Raw genomic sequence first — 18884 nt, 5'->3', positions numbered from 1 at the left:
GGAATAACTTATCCCCTGTTACCAACTTTTATTATTGTAATAGCCACTATACCATCAATGTATTTCTCAACGTTCACAATGTCTTCTTAACAAATGTACAGCCAAAAGAAAATCAATGCTGCAAAAAGCTTAGACCGTTCATAAGACAACTAAGAGACCAAAAGGTATTGTGAACATAGTTCACTGTACACCCACAGTTTTGTTCTAAACTTCTATTATTCTGTTCAATAATTACAATTACATTGAATGTATTGTAGGGAGAAAAAATCCAGATGGAATTGGAGCATTGAAGTTCATTAACGATGAACCAGACATATTGCCTTCAAAACCACATTGCAGTTACTATGAAGCAAAAAAGTTCCATTCTGAAACACCAAATTTCTGTTGTTCTGACGGCGAAGTAGTTCTCCAGCAAAAAAAACTTCCAGATATTCTGATAGAATTATATACTGGTCGTTCCGATGAAGCTGCCTCTTTCAGAACATATGTCAGGACGTACAACAATATGTTTGGCTTCACATTTTTTGGAGTGCATTATGATAAATCCCTCTGCAAAAGAACTAATGGCATTTATACATTCAAAGTCCAAGGACAGACTTATCACTTCATCAAAGATCTCATTCCATCTGGTGGTTCTGGCCTTTATTTGTAGCTGTATTTCCATGACACAGACCATTAAACTCCACAAACCAGCTCATACTTATACTCCACGTTTCATTTTCAAACAAATATGAACTATACGCATGTGAATAGCAGAAAAAATTCTCTGCTGCTAAAGAATATCACGTAGACTTACTACGCACACGTAAACCAAACAATAAATTCCGAATTAAAGAATGATAAACTCAAACCAAAAAAAATAAGCTACAACTCTTATTTACCTATTAATGAAAACAACTACTGTTACTTAATAAAGACAACAAAAAAATACTAACGAAATTAAATACAACAACTGCAACCAGAAAAAAAAGAAGCAAAAAAATAAATACAATTGCAAAAAAAAAAAAAACTAAATGTAACCCCAAAAACAAAAAACAATAAATACACCAAAAAATTTAACACAATAATTAAATAAATAATATCACTACATAAGTATATCAGTGTACATTCCAAACACTGGTAAAAAAGTTTAAAGTCATAGATTTTAAATACTAAGACTAACCAGTATTAAATTGCACTAACCTGGCGCCCGCGCGTCGCGTGGGCAAACACACCTAGTATCGCAAATATTAACAACCCGCCTTCACTGTCTGTTGCTCTTTGATGCATCCGATTCGTTTGCTGACTTTTGCATTCTCCGTCCCTTGTGCTGATTATACTAATGCATGCCAAGTGTTTGATATTCTCACTATGAATGTGCATTTGTTCACTATTTCATCCCTTGTCCGTGTGGGAAATGGGGCAGGAGACAACCGTTCTTGGCAGTTGACGGTCATGATTTGGCCAAAAAATTTTGTACGATTCAAATCACATCTTATAACTCGATTTTCACGTCGTGTGTGGGACCCACAAAAATTTATTCTAAAGTTACATCGTATGGAAAGAAAGTTACACCGTGTGCAATCAAAGTTATGCACAATAAAAAATGCACACAACCGACAGAAACGGTTGCACCTACAACCGTTTGTGTCCCTTGTCCGTGTGAATATATATTAATTGTAGGTAAGTACCTAGAATTCACTTGATGGTAGGTAGGCCTATTGACTAATCAAGTAAATTTGATCCAACACTTGGCATGCAATTAATGTACGGAGCATTCATTAATTAGTCAATAGGCCTATAATCATGAATTAGTCATTAATAAGTCTATTGATTATGGGCCTATTGACTAATCATATAATTGGGTGAATCATATAATTAATGAAAGTGCATTTGATCCTAATTGTATGATTCTATCACTTTCATGTCTGCTCCATACAAATGAAGGAGAAATATAATCAGCTGAATCATGCAATTAGGATTTGATTCTCCAACTACGTAATGTGTATCTCTGGCAGTCGCCACGTAGATTGTATTGCATTCCATCATTTGATTCTGTACATCTTTGCGTTAAAACGACATCCTATTCATGTCATTTTAATATGATTGGTGCAATTTATCGTCTGTTAATAATTTATGCTATGATATGACTATTACCGGGGCCCACAGATTAATTAATATGATTTTGTAAAGCTTAGTGAAGAATATTCCCATTAATTATTGATGATATCGGATTCGATCTGTCCCATCCCATGGAAGAAAATCCAAAGTTGGCGAAGATTAAGGGCAGCCAACCAAAAATTATTAGTTGCCCGCGGAGTAGTTGGAGCGGTCCGCTCTCCCTTTTTAGAGTATGACGACCTTCCTGACAATCAAGGTTCGAGTCCCGCTGTTAACGTGTTCGGGGGATGGGATCTCTCCACCCGAGCCGAAGTGAGATTAGTAGGCCCCGTAAGAATTGACCCAAACATCCACTTCGTCAGAAAAAAAAAACAAAAATTATTAGTTAATTTACTCGATTTGACTCTCGTGGCAGCTCTCATCACAGCTATTCATCTTTATTTATTGCAGATCTGCTACATTTCGTATTATTTCTGTTGGATTGGTTAAACTGGTTACATCTTGCATTTTTAATGTCTAGAGAGACTTAAATTATTTTTAATCACATCGACGAAGATACCTGTTAAACATTATTAGTTCTTGGAGCATAGCACTTGAATTGTTCAGAATAAATGTTGTTCATTTCTTTCTCTTTTTTTTTTCTTCTAACGGATGTTTAGTAGACATTCATTAATATATCCAAATTATATGCTTTACTCTTTTTTGTACTTTTTTTTTATAAGTGAGAGGTTTTAAATTATACTCTACTTAACACGTGAATACACATAATTACAGTTAGTGCTCTCCCACATTTAAATACTTTTCTAAATTAACTACACTTTTTTTTAAAAAAAAAAAAAAAAACAACACTTGAGACCCTCATAACAATTTCTCAATGAGATTGAGCACTCGTTAGCCAAACTATTTTTTTCTAAACATGAACTATTTAAAATAGAAATACAAGAGCGCAAGATTACAACTTGAACCCATAATGGTAGGACCAATGTAAATAGAGATTGTCCAATCAATATTACAACACACATATGCTGCGTACAACGTCTCACTTGTTGTGGGAAAAATGTTAAACTAGCTATCAAGACCAGCATTTGGACATGAAGGTGTTCATTATGCAAAACACCGTCAGTCGGGGCTAATGACTGACATCTTATACTTGACTAGTATACTGTATTTGTACAATATAATGTATAAGCTGTAAAGTAAATCTAACAAATACTTCAAAATGGAAATTGACATCATTAGTGTGTTATATCATGATTTCTCTTCGATTTAAGCACACCTCAAACTAATTCATCTCAATAAAATTACATTCACGTCAAAAACCTCAAATATTATTTTGAATCCTTACGAATTGAGCTATCTAGCTAAATTTAGCGGTTTACGGGTTGCTTCTTTGGAAAAAAAGTTAGCAAATGCTAGTGTGAAAAACAACTATAAATAATATATGGCCTATCAACACAACTAAAACGTAGTGGTGAAAACAAACTCCATCACCATCTGCTAAGGCCATCTTAGAAGTCTCCGCCATTATCCTTGCAATGTCCAAAACAGAAGCTCTTCCTCTCTATGAACGAAAACATCTTAAAAACACCATTCCAAGATTAATTGAACTTACAATTCTTTTTCTTTGCTTTTCCCTTCTTGGCTATCGCCTTCTCCATCTGAAAAACCATGGATTCATATGGCTCGTAGCTCTTTTGTGTGAATCATGGTTCACTTTTATTTGGATTCTTGTCGTCAACATCAAATGGAACCCTATTGCCATCAAAACCTACCCCGAACGCCTTTTGCAACGGTGCCTAGCTAAGCCCTTAAATACATATATGAATAGTATTTCTTGATTTGTGATTCTTTTGCTTTTACTTGTGTGTTTTTTCTATGTTTTTTGGTGGGATAACAGGAATTTGGAGCTGCCCCCGTTGGACATGTTTGTAACAACAGCAGATCCTGTTTTGGAGCCGCCGATTATTACTGTTAACACAGTAATATCACTCTTATCTATGGATTATCCAGCCAACAAATTAGCATGTTATTTGTCTGATGATGCAGCTTCACCTCTTACTTACTTTTGTCTCGTGGAAGCATCCGAGTTTGCTAAGCTTTGGATTCCATTTTGTAAGAAGTATAATGTTCCTGTTAGAGCTCCTTTTCGGTATTTCTCCGACCAGAGTTTGTTCACCGGAAATAGTTCATCAGAATTCCAAGAAGATTGGAACATAATGAAGGTAATTTTAAGTTGGTATCCTTTTTTAATTAGATTGATTCAGAGAAAAAAAACTTAGAAAAATTAGCTGGTCCTTGGCTTTTGAAAATGGAAGTTAAGAACTTGAAGTCAAGTCACAGAACAAAATGGCAGTAAGTTTCTCTCTCTGAAGTTGAGTGTTTTCCTCTTGTAACCTTTTAGAGTTGAGTGATTTCTAGTGTGTCTTGATGATGAGAGAGTGTGGGATTTACAGTTTCTTAATAGTTTAATCCGTATCATTTCCTGAATATTTTACCGATTAAATTCTAAGTAAAAGATATAAGGCAAATTCACTTTTTGTACCGTATGTTAGTTTTCAACGCAAAACACTAGGCCTAGTTGGTGAATTTAAGAGATAAAAAATTATGTTGATGGAGGAGAGTAAAGACTAAAGAGAAGAACAAAAAAGGGTTAAATGTCTTCCATTTTGCGGGAATTTTAGAAGAGAAAAAAAGTACAGAAAAGTCAAAAGATGTGGCTGTGTAAATTTGTCCGATAGTAAAAGCAAGGTTTGTAAAATCACGATCCTACGGAGGATCGATTTTAATTTTACAGAATCGGATCGTAGAAATTTGTGGTATATTTATAATTTATCAAAGAATTGTAGTCTTTAATTGTAATTAGGAGCTTTTGGTAGGATCATATTTTCATTTACTTGTAAAATGGAGCCTTGTATTTCACAAAATTATAAAAAATTGTAGGATCGTACGATCCTACGATCCTATACAATCCTACCGATTCTACTACGATCCTACGCGATCTTGCATAGATTAATATGATTTGCGACTCTATATACGATTCGGATCGATTTTGATTATTTGGATCGTAAGATCGTACGATCCTACAATTCGCATCGCGATTTTGACAATTATAAGTAAAAGTAACATTTCCATCGTGCAAACGAAGAAAGTATAACTAAAATTAAGAAAGGCACAAAATGCAAGATGCCAAAAAAAAAAAAAAAAAAGAACGGAAAAAATGGCAAAAAGGGAAACAATCTCTTAAAGAAAGGGTTGATGAATCACATAAATTATGGAGTAAAGACAACTTACTTCTTTGACTCTACCATGTAGGACGAATACAGACGGCTCTGCCAAAAGATTGAGGAAGCTGCTCAGAAATCTGTGCCATGTGAACTTACCGGAGATTTTGCAGCTTTTGTCGACATTGACAGGAGAAGCCATCCAACCATCATCAAGGTTGCTTTTCTGTACATATTATCTCCTATATTATTTTCCTGGCGTCCTAAACCCTTGCAAAAACAATTCACACGTGAATGTAAATTTCAAGCATATATTTGTAACTAAAGTTTGTGAATGGAATTTAACCTATGCCAAGTTGCCAAGTTAAATACCAATTTGGTATCCTATTTGAATGAATAGGGACTTTGAGATTTACTGATTTAGTCTCTTAGCTTAGCTGTATCACCAGGTGTCATTCTAGTATTTTGATTTTCTTAAAGTGTTACACCTGTGGAAACTTCATTCCAATAGAACTTTAGCCCAAAACTTTATCAGACAATAGACAATTGCAGCTTGTATCCTTCCAATTTCTACTTTGCCTATAGTTGAACAAGGTTTTAGACCGGAAGTTCCATTCCAAAAAGATTTGAAGAATTCGTGTTAATTGTAAACTTTAGGGGCTCAAAAGGCATTTAAGATGAAATTTAGTGGCCAACCTAGTAACTATATGGTGCACTAGGAAACTTTCAAGTGAAAATAAGTTTACTTGTACAATAGATGTGATATGTATTACTCTAAATCATCGAAATTATCCAATATGCAATGTAGGTAATATCGGAGAACAAGGAAGGTCTTCCAGATGGGCTGCCTCCTATTGTCTACATCTCCAGAGAAAAGCGCCCAAATCATGCTCACCATTTCAAAGCAGGAGCAATGAATGTTCTGGTAAAACCAAAATTTTACTAGAGTAGTAATCAATTTTCTATTTTATTTTATTTTTACCAAAATAAATTACTTTGGAAATTTTCAATAGGCAAGAGTCTCCGGTGTGATGACAAATGCTCCTTTCATGCTGAATGTAGACTGTGACATGTTTGCCAATAATCCCCAAGTTGTCCTGCATGCAATGTGTCTTCTTCTTGGTGTCAAGGATGAAACGGACTGCGGATTTGTGCAGTTTCCCCAACAGTTCTATGATGGATTGAAGGATGACCCTTTCGGAAACCAAATGGTTGTGATGACTAAAGTAAGCAAATCTTTTGGTTTTTCCCCTCAAGTATTATGATGTTATAAATCTTCTCCAATGTTGAATTTTAGAAAATGAATTTGATAACAAAAGAATAACTTATTTGTTATTATGAAGTTTTACTCCTACAAATGTCGTAGAAAATGAAAGTGAAAAACTAGCTCCCTACACAGGGGGTGAATTGTTAACAATATAATTGCTTTTAATAACAATTTGAAGACATGTTGGTTCTACCTTTTAAATCCTAGATGTAGATTTAGAATTACAAATGATCAGTGATGTTTTAAAAACTCACAAAGAAAAAGCGTTTCAAATGAAAAAGAGAAATCGTTACAAAGTTGACAAACTTCAAGGGAGTTTAGGGCAATTTTTTTTTTTTTTTTTTTTTTTGCAATGCTTTAGTCTTCAAGAAAATATCAGGAAATGAGTTTGACAAATGCCCTTTGTGTAATTTACTTCACTTTGTCTGCCACATGCCATTTGAAAATTACTCCATTTTGTTTGATGTTGTTTGATCAGTACTTGGGGAGAGGATTGGCCGGGCATCAAGGCCAGTTATACGGAGGGACAGGATGCTTTCATAGAAGAAAAATCATATATGGTTCATCACCAGAGGACAAATCAGGCCATGGTATGAAAGCTATTGGCTGTCACTTTTGTTTTGTTTTCATGCACTGGGGTATCATCAATTGGAAGGATAATCTATTTCACGCTGGAAAGCATTTTTTGTTGATTATTTTGTACAATAAATACTCCTACATGTACAGAAAAATATCTATATACCTCTCAGGAGTGTTAAAGAAACATAGAAAGGAATTGCTAGAAGGCCAAAGTTGGAAAAGGAATTGCTACTTCCTTCTTTCGTCTCAAACCATGAATAGAACTTTTAATTACCTCACAGAAAGCCATGACCTTATTGTGCTGAACCGAGGAGTAATATTTAATTTTTGAGAATCACTTGAAAGGATTAGAGGATCACAAGTTAAGTTCCGTTTAATTCAAACCATTTCACGTAATTTGTACAACTTATATATATATATATATATATTAACTTGTATAATTTTAGTATAGATTTGAATTTTAGTATATATTAAGATTACATCAAACTATATGAATTTATTCCAAATATAATAAGAATTATATGAACCAATTTGAACTTGTAAGCCCCATCCTCCCACTTGAAAATCCTTTATTATCAGAAGCCAATATGACACGCAAAAAGTCATTTTGTCACTTTATCGAATATGACACACAAAGGACTTGTGACATTCTATTGCACTATTATTCTCAGGAAAGATGAACATTGGAGATTTAGAGAAAACTTTTGGAAAATCCACAAAATTCAACAAATTTGTGGCTCAGGCTTTATCTTCATCAAGCAGAACTGCAGAAAGTCCTGAATCTATCTCCAAATCCATTGATGAGGCATGCCAAGTTGCTAGCTGTGGTTATGAATACGGTACTGCATGGGGCAAAGAGGTGAGAACATTTTACCTACAATTTGCACTTTCATCCTTTTCATTTGTTTTTACTCTATAAACAGAATATAAAATTTGTTGTTCATCATTTTCATTCATTTTCACTCTATAAACGAAATATTAAGATGGTAAAACTCAATGGGTTTTATTTTTATTTTTGACTTTTCATACACACATATGTCCATAACATGCACATTTATATTTTTTAGTTTTCCTTACATTTAGAAAGTTTTCTGGTTTAATTTTACCTTTCCAAAAAAATTCACCTTTGAGGCCCTACTTAATCCAAAGTTCATAAAGGAATGAAACAACAATATTGTTTATGTTTTTGAAATTTGGTGCATTAAGGATACAAGATAAGTGTGCACATGTGCAAGGAAAATATATATATATATATATATATATATATATATATGAGTAACTTTTATATACACTGTGAATGTATACATTATCATGATTGGATGGATGACACATGAGCAAATTTTTAACTTCAAATTCAAATTTTACGCATGTATTATAAATCCAATGGTGGTAGTGTATACACTGACAGTATCTATAAAATTAATCCTATATATATACCCACCATTCGAACTCTAAAATTATCACCTAATCATGAATTACAAACACTATTCCAAAAAAAAGTTATACTCTAGTGGCAAATAACTAGCTTTGTGTCATGGTACCGAATGGAAGAAACTTATTGTTATCTAGCGCTAGATGGAAGAACCTTATTGTTATTTGTGACTTTGGTGAGCTTGGGTCTGCTTGGGACCTTGGCATTTTGGGCTGGTTTTAATAGATAATAACTTTGTCTATAAGAACCTCTTAAAACACCCCAAATTTTTTTAATACGCATTCAGAATATCTCAAAACACTTATAATTTTTCTTCTTTTTTTTTTTTTCATTTCTTCTCCTTCCTCCTTCCCCCCCTCCCCTAAGCCCACCACTCTCCATTGGCACTTCCGCTAGCCAGCACCTCTGCCACCGCCACCTCGTCCCTCTCCAATTTTTTTCTCTCCTACCCTCTCCTTTCTCCTCCCTCCCTTTCTCCTCATTCTCTCCTCTCCCCTCTCTTCCTCATTCCCTTCTTCCCCTGTCGTTCCTTTTTTCTCCTCTCTTCACCCAACTTCCTTGCCCTCCTCCTCCCCTACCCTCGTGTTAGGGTGAGAAAGAGGGCGGGAGAAGTGGTGGCAAGGGAAGGTGGAAAGAAGGAGAATGGAGAAGAAGAGATGAGAGAAAAAGAGAGGGAGGGGAAGAGAGACGGAGAAAGGTGGCAACCGGCGGTGGTGACAATAAGGATAAGAGGGAAAGAAGAGCAGATCTGGTGTGGAGAGGGAGAAGAAAATACACAAAATTTTTCTTCAAAATTTTCTTCAAAGAGGAAAGAACGAGAAAAAAAAGAATTTTTTTTTTAATTTTTCCAAACCCTAAATACACAAAATTTTTCTTCAAATTTTATAATAAATTACAGTCAAATTTAATACACAAATCCCAAATGGATGAACCATTGTCCTCTTTTTTATATTTTCAGATTGGTTGGATATATGGATCTATAACAGAAGATGTACTTACTGGGCTTAATATCCATTGGAGAGGTTGGAGAACAATGTGGTTGAGGACCAACCCAAAAGGCTTTCTTGGGACTTCTCCATCATGTGGGCCTAATACACTGATCCATCAAAAGAGATCGTCCACTGGACTTCTTGAAATACTATTCACTCCTAAAAGCCCATTCTTGGGAACTTTGTTCAGAAGGTTGGAGTTCAGGCAATGCTTGGTCTATCTCTATTTCCTTCTTTGGGGCCCAAGGTCGATCTTCGAAATATGTTATGCTGCTCTACCTGCATATTGCATTTTGACCAACACAAATTTCCTACCGAAGGTAAAGGCAACCCATGTTTGTTTTGCAAAATATTTTTTCTATTTATTGCTTTTTGCCGTTCTCCCTTGTAAGGTTCAACTTTTGTGAACCGAAATATCCTTTTTGTTGTCATCCTTTGGCAGTGTATACACTATCACGATTAAATGGATGATATATAAGTAAATTTTGAATTTCAAATTCAAATTTTGCACATGTATCATATATTTAATGGTGATAATATATACACTGATAGTGATATAAGATTAATCCTTTATATATATATATATATACACACATTTGTCTTTGTTTTCCCGAGATATGCACAAGGGTGGATGAAGAGTTCAATATCCATTATCTATGTACGTATACTTATTAGCAAATTGTAACTTTTTATAGCCAACATAAACACATTTCTTTTTAAGTTTTTAACGAGATATACTCGAAAGGACGGAGGGAAAGGGATAATAAACCATGGATTTCTTAACTCTGATTTTGAAATGTGGAAATAAAGCCCCTCAAGTCTTTCATTTCTTTTATACTTAAGCCTTTCAACTATTTAGTTGTATTTGATTCCTAACTAATATATATGATAGAAAGAGCTATGTGAAATGAGAATATGGTATGAAGTAGCATTTTTCTTGATAAAAGTTGTCTACTTCCATTTTTACTCATCAATTCATTAGCATGTGGTATGAACGTGACACTTTTATAGACAAATATGGTTGAAAAGTGATCCGGGACAAATTTTTAAGCTTTCAATGTGTAGGGATCTTAATGCATCACTTTCATATGAGGGACTAAAAATAGATGCTCTGCAATTGTTAGGCCTATTTGTAATTTTTTATGGGACTCAAATTCTTGATTAATAACATATTAATTTTTTGAACATGCAGGTGAACGAACCAGCTATACTAATACCAATTTCCATTTTTGTGATCTTTAACACGTATTGTGTATCAGAATACATTCAAACAAATCAATCAATAAAATCATGGTGGAATAACCATAGAATGGCTAGAATAATTGCCATGACTGCATGGTTATGTGGATTCCTTAGTGTCATATTCAAGATCCTGAGGTTGTCTGAGACAGTATTTGAAGTTACAAAGAAGGAACAAAGTTCAAGCATTGAAGATAGTGATAAGAAACCAGGAAGGTTCACATTTGATAATTCACCAGTTTTTGTGCCTGGCACAATCATTTTGATGGTAAATTTGATTGCTTTGGGTATTGGATTCTGGAGTTTCATACAAAGGAGTGGAGGTCAAATAGCGTGGGGAATAGGAGAATTGGCATGTAGCATATGGGTGGTCTTATGTTTCTGGGCATTCTTGAAAGGGTTATTTGAGAAAGGAAAATATGGGATTCCATCATCCACAGTTTACAAGTCTGCAGCTCTGGTATTTGTGTTTGTGCAGATTTACAGATCAAGTTGAGGAATATGAGACTTTTGTTGTTTTAAGGTTAACTGGTTAAGTATTGGTTTCATACTTGCATTTAATTTTTGAGGAATATGAGACTTTTGTTGTTTTAAGGTTAACTGGTTAAGTATTGGTTTCATACTTGCATTTAATTTTTGAAATTCACATGTTCATCCAAGAAAGATTTCATCATTGACATTTTCTGGGAAAAGCACAATAAAACTGTGCTATAATAACATAACACTTCATTTAAAAAATGAATGCGATGTATGATAATAAAATGCTTGAAAAACATGTTAAACATTTTTTCAAAACAGATCTTTTCATTTAGACGTATTAGCTTCAATCATATTTCTCTCTCTCTCTCTTTTAGACGTAGCTCCAATTTAACATGTTTTAGCTACTTGATGCTTCAGAACCTTCGGAGTGATCAAAATCTCATTTCCAAGAATTAGTACTTTGAAACTAAATCGATTTTTCCATATGGAAGATGTACTTGTATAGACTGCAAACTTCCACTCCATTGTATCCAAGACTAGCTTAACTAATAGAAATGGTAGTCACAGCTCCATTGATGGAAAAATTAGTTAGATGACTATGAAACATCTAGTTCAACTATTAAACAGCCCTTTATCCTTCTTTCTCCCTTGTAAGGCTTGATGTCTCCTCTTGAACTAGGGGTGAGATTCGATCGATTAATTGGTTAATTGAAATCGATCAAAATTGATTTTACCCTTCTAGACTTCAACCCGATATTAAAATTGAGTTCATTTTTACCAAATTGAACTTGAATTGAATTAAAATTGGTTTCTTGAATGGTTAGCCATTTTTGTTCTTTTTCGTATTGGTATAAAACTCAAAAAATCATACTTAATATCTAAAGAGTATATCTTGTGATTTATTAAGTTACTTTATATGAAACATAGAGTAATGGTTCATATACTCTAAATAATTATCATGTATCCATATGAATTGTATATTGCATGAATTAAGTATACAAACTTATTATGTAATAAGTAATTAAATATTAGGCATTAATATTACTTAACATACTTCCATACATACATACATGTGTGTGTGTGTATTTATTTATATATATGTATGTATGTATGCATTACAATGAGCTACATGATGTTCTATTTTTTTTTTTTAATGAAAGAGTTGTGTTTTATTTATTGAAGCAATGAAAAAGAGCCAAAACTACAGAGTTTCCCCAACACGATGGTCTTTTTTTTTTTTAATTATTAGAAGGGCATTAATATTGATTATTCACAATTTATGAGATAGTCAATAATTAACAACCAAATTTTCTATGTATTTATATATCTATAATAAGTTCTAAAGACTAACATAGGAACATAAATCTCAAGGCATAAAAAAATAAGAATAATAATACACATGTATCACATATGCAAAATGGAAAAAAAAAAAGAAATTGGTTTTGGTTAAAACTAATATTGAGCATGGGGAGGGGGGGGGGGGAGAGTTATAGACACCTTTTCATACTTTGTATCCAGAGTACTTCATTTACTTTCCTCTACGGTTTTGGGTTCTAGAGGTATTTACCACGCACTTCTAGAAAATCAATTTTAACTGAAATCAATTTCACTAAAATCGATTAACTAAATTAAATATATTTTGACCAGAAATTCGGTTAACCAATTTCATGCGCACCCATACTAGCTTGAAGTGAAAAAAAAAAGATAAAATAAAACTTCCATTGCACCGCTTACCCGTTTTGGACCATAGTTGATGCTATCCAGAGTTTAGGTTTTTTTGGTAAGTTAAAATTTATTCCCAAGCGTTAAAATGTACGTTACAATCAATACAATAAAACTGATTCACAATGTGGAATCAGTCAAATAAACAAAGAGACATCAACAAAGTGATCTACAAGGTGGCCTTACCTGTTTTTTGATTGTAATTTTGGCTAAATTTTGGTTATCCAGAGCTTTAGTGATACAGACCCCATCAACTTTTGCAAGCAGCTTCACCAAAAACTGTACTTCCCCATGAAAATAAGCTGAAATTCTTTTACTGCCCACACGCTGCACAAACTATCAGTGCAATTTTTGTGTTCAAACATTATAACTACGGTGCTGGTTTCTTGAAAATCATATGTTATAAATTATAATGCAGTGCTTAAAGTTATTTGTTTTTCAGGGCTAGGTCGTTGCCAATCTTTGATTGTAATTCCCCTAGATAATTTCTTCTCTAGTAAGAAATTATGGAAAAAATAAAGGTTACTTGGAAGTTCTTTTCAAGGAGGATAACGAGGGGACACCACTCCTTCCCTCCCAAGTTCTACAAATTTATTTCGTCCACTTATATTTAAAAAGTATTCAATAATATCCTTTATAACTAAAAGTGAAAGGACTGTAAATTTTTTTATTTATTTAGTACGTTATTAATTTAATTCACTAAGAGTAAAAGTAAAATAGGTTTACATTTTAGTAACAGGATAAATCTCAAGAGAGGATTGGATAAGTTGGTTTTGCACATTATCCCCCTACTAATTAAATTTTAGAGAAATTTGGTAAATTCTTCTATAAAGTGTAAATTACCCAAAAGTATGTTCATATAGGACCATTATTTATAAAGTTATTACAGTTCATGTAATTTTTCTTGAGTTTGTTAAGGTTAGTGTTAGTGAAGTTTATTTATGGTGATTTTATAAAGGAAAAACTAAGTTGCAAGTTAAGGCTTTTGTGGCTAAAATTGCAATAAAATCAGAATTCACGGCCTAAAAATGGTAGGGAGAGAATCTAGGAAAGGGAAAATAAACAGACAAGAAGGATCAGGAAATAAGAGGGAGGGTCATCCAACACTACCCTACTACAAAATCACTGGTGATGGGCTACGCCAGGCAAGCAGTTAGCAACGAAGGAGATGATGACGATGATGGTGATGGCGATGAGGGTTAGAGTTTTTTTTTTTTCATAAACTAAACCAGATTACAATCTTTGGAGCAACTGCCCCTACAGTCTGCCTGAACCAATTCAAGCAACCAAGCTAGAAAGTCTGACCTCTATTTAGCAGTTTCTTTCAGATTTATAGCAAACTTTGCTATATGGTGACTAACAGAGTTGCTTATCCTTCTAGTGAAGGAAAAGCAACATTCATAAAAATTGAGCTTCAGTCTTTTTATATCTGAGAGCACAGTTGCAATATCTACATCATCTTCCCCGCTATTTACTGTATCAATAACATGCTTACAATCTGATTCAAACTCTACCCTCCTCCACCCTTGTTGTTTGGCCATCATCATTGCTGCTCTTAAAGCCAACGCTTCGTCCATCTTTGGGGTTGAGTAGTTTGTGCCCAGCACTGCCCAATCTCCCACTACTTCCTTCCGCCAGGTCCTTGCCACCAATCCCCAACCTGCTTTCTCCTTGTTTTGTTGAACAGCTGCATCAGAGTTTATCTTCACCCATGCCTCACTTGGTTCCTGCCATGCACTCAGCTTCTCCTTCCCTACCCCTCTAGCTCTGATTGGGTCTCCTTTCTCCACTTGAACCTCCTGGTAATCCCTCCATTCCCCAATAGCTTTCTGAACCACTCCCATAAGATCCCTGGCTTTAGCTTTGAACTGTCTCACATTCCTTGACTTCCATATCTGCCATAACAGATTAACAATCACAGCAATCCGCTCCTGTCCCTTCTCCCCATGCACTGCATCCCTCAGCTCCTCCCACCAGTGCCAGAATTTATCCCTGTAGGTCTCCAGCCCCTCCCAACTTACTGGTGCCACTTCCCAGATAGCCTTGGCATGGTCACAAAAGAACAGCAAGTGCTCAATAGTCTCTGGATGTTCCCCACAACAGTTGCACATATGATCCCCCTTAGAGCACCTTGCTTTTATAATTGCATTCACTGGCAGGATATCTTGTAGGCATTTCCAGATGAAATGCTTCAGCTTCTATCTTAAGTTCAACCCCCAAAGGAAGCTCCAGCTCTGAGCTAAACATCTCCTATTGCAGCTTGATTCAGCATTTCTCCTGACATAAGCCACCTTCTTTTTAATGCATTTTGCCAACTTATAACCTGACTTTATTATATATTCACCCGTACTAGACTTGCTCCAACATATCCTATCTTTCATGTTACATACACTCAGAGGTATCCTCAGTATTTCCTTCCTTTCATTCTCATCAAAAACCTGTGCAATCAGCTCCCTATCCCACTTGCCATCGTTTATAAGATCACTTACCCTCTGAACAGCCACCCCCTCAGTTCTTGGAGTTTTTACTCCCCCACCCTCCGTGTCTGGTAACCACCTATCCTCCCAAATATCAATTGACTTTCCATTCCCCACTCGTTTCCTTACCCCCTCCTCGAGTAATTCCCTCGCCCTCAATAAACTTCTCCAGTACCAGGAATCTGTACCATGGCACTTCATTGTCCAAATTGAAGTCCCTTTAAAATACCTTGCCCTTATGACCTTGCTCATCAGCAAGTTTGGCCTGGTTAAGATCCTCTAGAGCTGCTTTGTCAACAAAGCCAAATTGAACTCATGCAGCTCCCTAAAGCCTAAACCCCCATCACCCTTCTCCTCTGCCAACTTTCCCCAGCTCAACCAGTGAATTCTCTACTCCTTCTCCTTTTGACCCCACCAGAACTTTGCTATCTCAGAGCTAATCTTCCTGCACAAGTCCTTAGGTATCATACAACATGACATTACATAGATAGGCAAAGCCATGAGGACTGACTTGAGCAACACTTCTTTACCAGCCTGGCTCAACAATTTATCTTTCCACCCCTTCAACCTATCTAATGTTTTGTGCCTAATAAACTCAAAAGTCAGCCTTTTGGATCTCCCAATGACCATAGGCAGTCCCAAATACCTGCTTTGTTCCAGCTACTTCATCCCTTGCAGTTCTCTCATTACCCCCTCCTTGTGTCTACCCATCACATTCCTGCTAAAAAATAGAGAAGATTTCTCAATATTGATCAGCTGTCCAGAGGCTTTCCTATATACCTCTAATATACTCCTTAGCTATTCCGCCTTCATAACAGATGCTCTACAGAAGATCAGGGAATCATCTGCAAAAAATAAGTGAGACAGCCTAGGAACCTTCTTTGCAATCTTTATTCCAGACAGCTTACCCTGCACCACTGCTTGGTTCAACAGTGAAGAAAAACCTTCAGCACAGATCAGGAATAGATAAGGAGACAAAGGATCTCCCTGCCTCAACCCTCTTGTTGGCCTACTAAAACCTCTTTTCTGACCATCAAAATTTATAGCATAGGTGACACTAGAGACACACTGCATCACCCACTGAATCCACTTAGGGCAGAATCCCATTTTCATCATAACTTTGGCCAAAAAAAGTCCACTCTACTCTATCATAGGCTTTAGACATATCAAACTTGAAAGCCATATAACCATCCCTCCCAGTTCTTTTGTTTTTAAGGAAGTGAATGCACTCATGAGCTATCAGAACATTGTCCAAGATCTGCCTACCAGGGACAAAAGCAGACTGAGATAGACTAATGCTGTGATTCAAAACCTGCTTAAATCGATTGGTGATCACTTTAGAGATTATTTTATACAACACATTACACAGGCTTATAGGTCTGAGATCTGCAATAGTACTAGGTGAGACAGATTTGGGGATAAGACTAATCAGAGTCTCATTAATGGACTTAAGGATGAAACCAGAAGCAAAGAAACTATTCACAGCATGAATGATATCAGTTTTTAAGATGACATACCATCTGGTCCAGGGGACTTATTTGGATGCATCGAAAACACTGCTTGACTGATCTCCTGCTCTGTAACCTTCCTGGTGAGCTCCCTGTTCATCTCATTAGTAATGGTCTGTGGAATCCTTTCTAAAATCTCAGAAAAATCCTCAGGTTCCTCTGTTGTGTAAATCTACTGAAAGTAGTCCAGTATCTCTTGGCATGTTTCCTCCTCACCCTTACACCACTCTCCAAACCTATTTTGCAACACACCTATCCTATTCATCCTCCTCCTCCCTGCCACCTTAGCATAAAAATAACTGGTGTTCTTATCCCCCTCTTGCAACCACTGCACCCTAGCCTTTTGGCTCCAATATATCTCTTCCAGTTTATAAGCCTCTGCCAGTTCCCTTTTCAAACGTGCTAGCTTAATCCTGTACCCGTCACCTTTACACTCCTTTACTTCTTTGATCTCTTGTTTCACTTTGTTTATCAAACTCTTAGAATTACAGCACCTCTGCTTGCTCCAACTGAGCAAATCCACTCTAACTTTTTTTATTTTGGCCTGAACCATGAACATCCTTGATCCCCTTTGCTTACTCCCCCAAGCTCCTCACCTCCTCTATATCACCATGTTGCAGCCATCTTCTATCAAACACAAACCTCCTCTTCCACTTTTTCCTTTCAAGCTTAGTATCCAACAACAGGATACAGTGATCAGAGGCCTCAGCCTCTATGTGTGCACAATTTGCTTTCCCAAACTTCCTTATCCACCATTTATTTCCCAGAATCCTATCAATCCTTTCCTTCACCTCCCTCTCTCTCTTCCAATTGTTGCACCAGGTCCAGGGGGCTCTCTCATAACCAATGTCCACCAACTCATTACCATTTATAAAGGAATTAAAGTCTTGAAAGCTCACATCAGCTCTTTGTCTACCACCCCACTTTTCAGCATTTGATCTGATGTCATTCAAGTCTCCCATAATTGCCCAGGACTCCCCCCAAATGCACCTCCTCCTAGCTATAACCTTCCACTGTTCTCTCCTAATACTAGTATCTGCACTAGCATAGGCATAGATGCACCACCATTCAGCACCTATCTCACTATCATCTATAAGTAATTCTATAGTAAAATTGGTAAACAACACTTTTTTAACCTTTAACTCCTGTTTCCACAGCATTGCCAAACCTCCAGGCAAACCTACTAGATCAACCACAAAGACATTATCAAACTTAATCCATTGCTTAACACTGTTCAAAAAGTTTTTTTTCTTTTTTGTTTCTGACAAAAAAACCAAAGATAGAGAGTGGAATCTTATGACTTCCCTCAGTTGGGGAACTGTCAAGGGGCTCCCCACATCTCGACAGTTCCACACCATAGCTCTCATTTACCACTTGGAGCCCCAAAAAGGGTGGGCTCCAACCCCTCAGCTAGTTCCATCCCCTCACAGTTCCCTCCATCAGATTTTATTTTCTTGATATTTTCCTTCTCTTCCTGTTCCTCCCTTCCCTCCCACTCCATACTCTCCATCTTCCTTTTCCCCCTCTCATTCCCCCATCCACCTAATTGACTTTCACTAGAGGCCTTCTCCTACTTACTTCCACTACCAGTCTTTTTCACGTTTTGTTTGTCCTATCCAGACCTTTCTTTCTACCCCCTGCTTTCTTGTCTTCTTCTTTTCCTCTATTTCCCCATTGCTTCCTTTACTCTTCCTGTCATTCCCTAGCAGAGGGTTAGAGTTTGCATCTTAGGATTTTCAAAGAAAATTAGGGTTTTCTATTTTGGGGAAGAGGAGACTAGTTTTGGAAATGGGTTGGGTCATTTTAGTCAATGGGTCGTGCTAGTCAAAGTCAAATGGGTCAGAGTAGTTGGGTATTTCTTTTTGGGGCT

General features: G+C 36.0%; 3 protein-coding genes across 4 annotated transcripts; 1 reads left to right on the top strand and 2 right to left on the bottom strand.

Annotated features, from left to right (window-relative positions):
• Nucleotides 1–3541: 3541 nt before the first annotated feature.
• LOC113689799 (cellulose synthase-like protein H1) lies at nucleotides 3542–11427 on the top strand. 2 transcript variants are annotated; one of them, XM_027207582.2, is made up of 9 exons: nucleotides 3544–3892; nucleotides 3998–4322; nucleotides 5413–5538; nucleotides 6130–6246; nucleotides 6335–6547; nucleotides 7067–7178; nucleotides 7839–8026; nucleotides 9558–9908; nucleotides 10781–11427. In XM_027207582.2, the coding sequence occupies exons 1-9, from the start codon at nucleotides 3636–3638 to the stop codon at nucleotides 11321–11323; spliced, it is 2232 nt and encodes a 743-aa protein (XP_027063383.1). In that variant the 5' UTR covers nucleotides 3544–3635; the 3' UTR covers nucleotides 11324–11427. The 2 variants fall into 2 exon arrangements, with proteins under 2 accessions (XP_071906945.1, XP_027063383.1); XM_072050844.1 differs by lacking the exon at nucleotides 9558–9908 and having other exon boundaries at nucleotides 3542–3892.
• Nucleotides 11428–14336: 2909 nt separating this feature from the next.
• Nucleotides 14337–15707, bottom strand: LOC140007307 (uncharacterized). Its single transcript, XM_072050034.1, has 3 exons — nucleotides 15420–15707; nucleotides 15160–15279; nucleotides 14337–15071 (listed from the first exon to the last, which is right to left on the bottom strand). Exons 1-3 carry the CDS (start codon nucleotides 15705–15707, stop codon nucleotides 14337–14339), a joined length of 1143 nt encoding a protein of 380 aa, XP_071906135.1.
• Nucleotides 15708–17589: 1882 nt separating this feature from the next.
• On the bottom strand, nucleotides 17590–18524 carry LOC140007306 (uncharacterized). Its single transcript, XM_072050033.1, has 2 exons — nucleotides 18386–18524; nucleotides 17590–18194 (listed from the first exon to the last, which is right to left on the bottom strand). The coding sequence occupies exons 1-2, from the start codon at nucleotides 18522–18524 to the stop codon at nucleotides 17590–17592; spliced, it is 744 nt and encodes a 247-aa protein (XP_071906134.1).
• Nucleotides 18525–18884: the final 360 nt, after the last annotated feature.

Source organism: Coffea arabica, chromosome 5c (assembly GCF_036785885.1).
Source record: "Coffea arabica cultivar ET-39 chromosome 5c, Coffea Arabica ET-39 HiFi, whole genome shotgun sequence".
Taxonomy (NCBI): Eukaryota; Viridiplantae; Streptophyta; class Magnoliopsida; order Gentianales; family Rubiaceae; genus Coffea; species Coffea arabica.
Note: the sequence above shows the minus strand (reverse complement) of the source record. Positions and strands in the feature narration are given on the sequence as shown.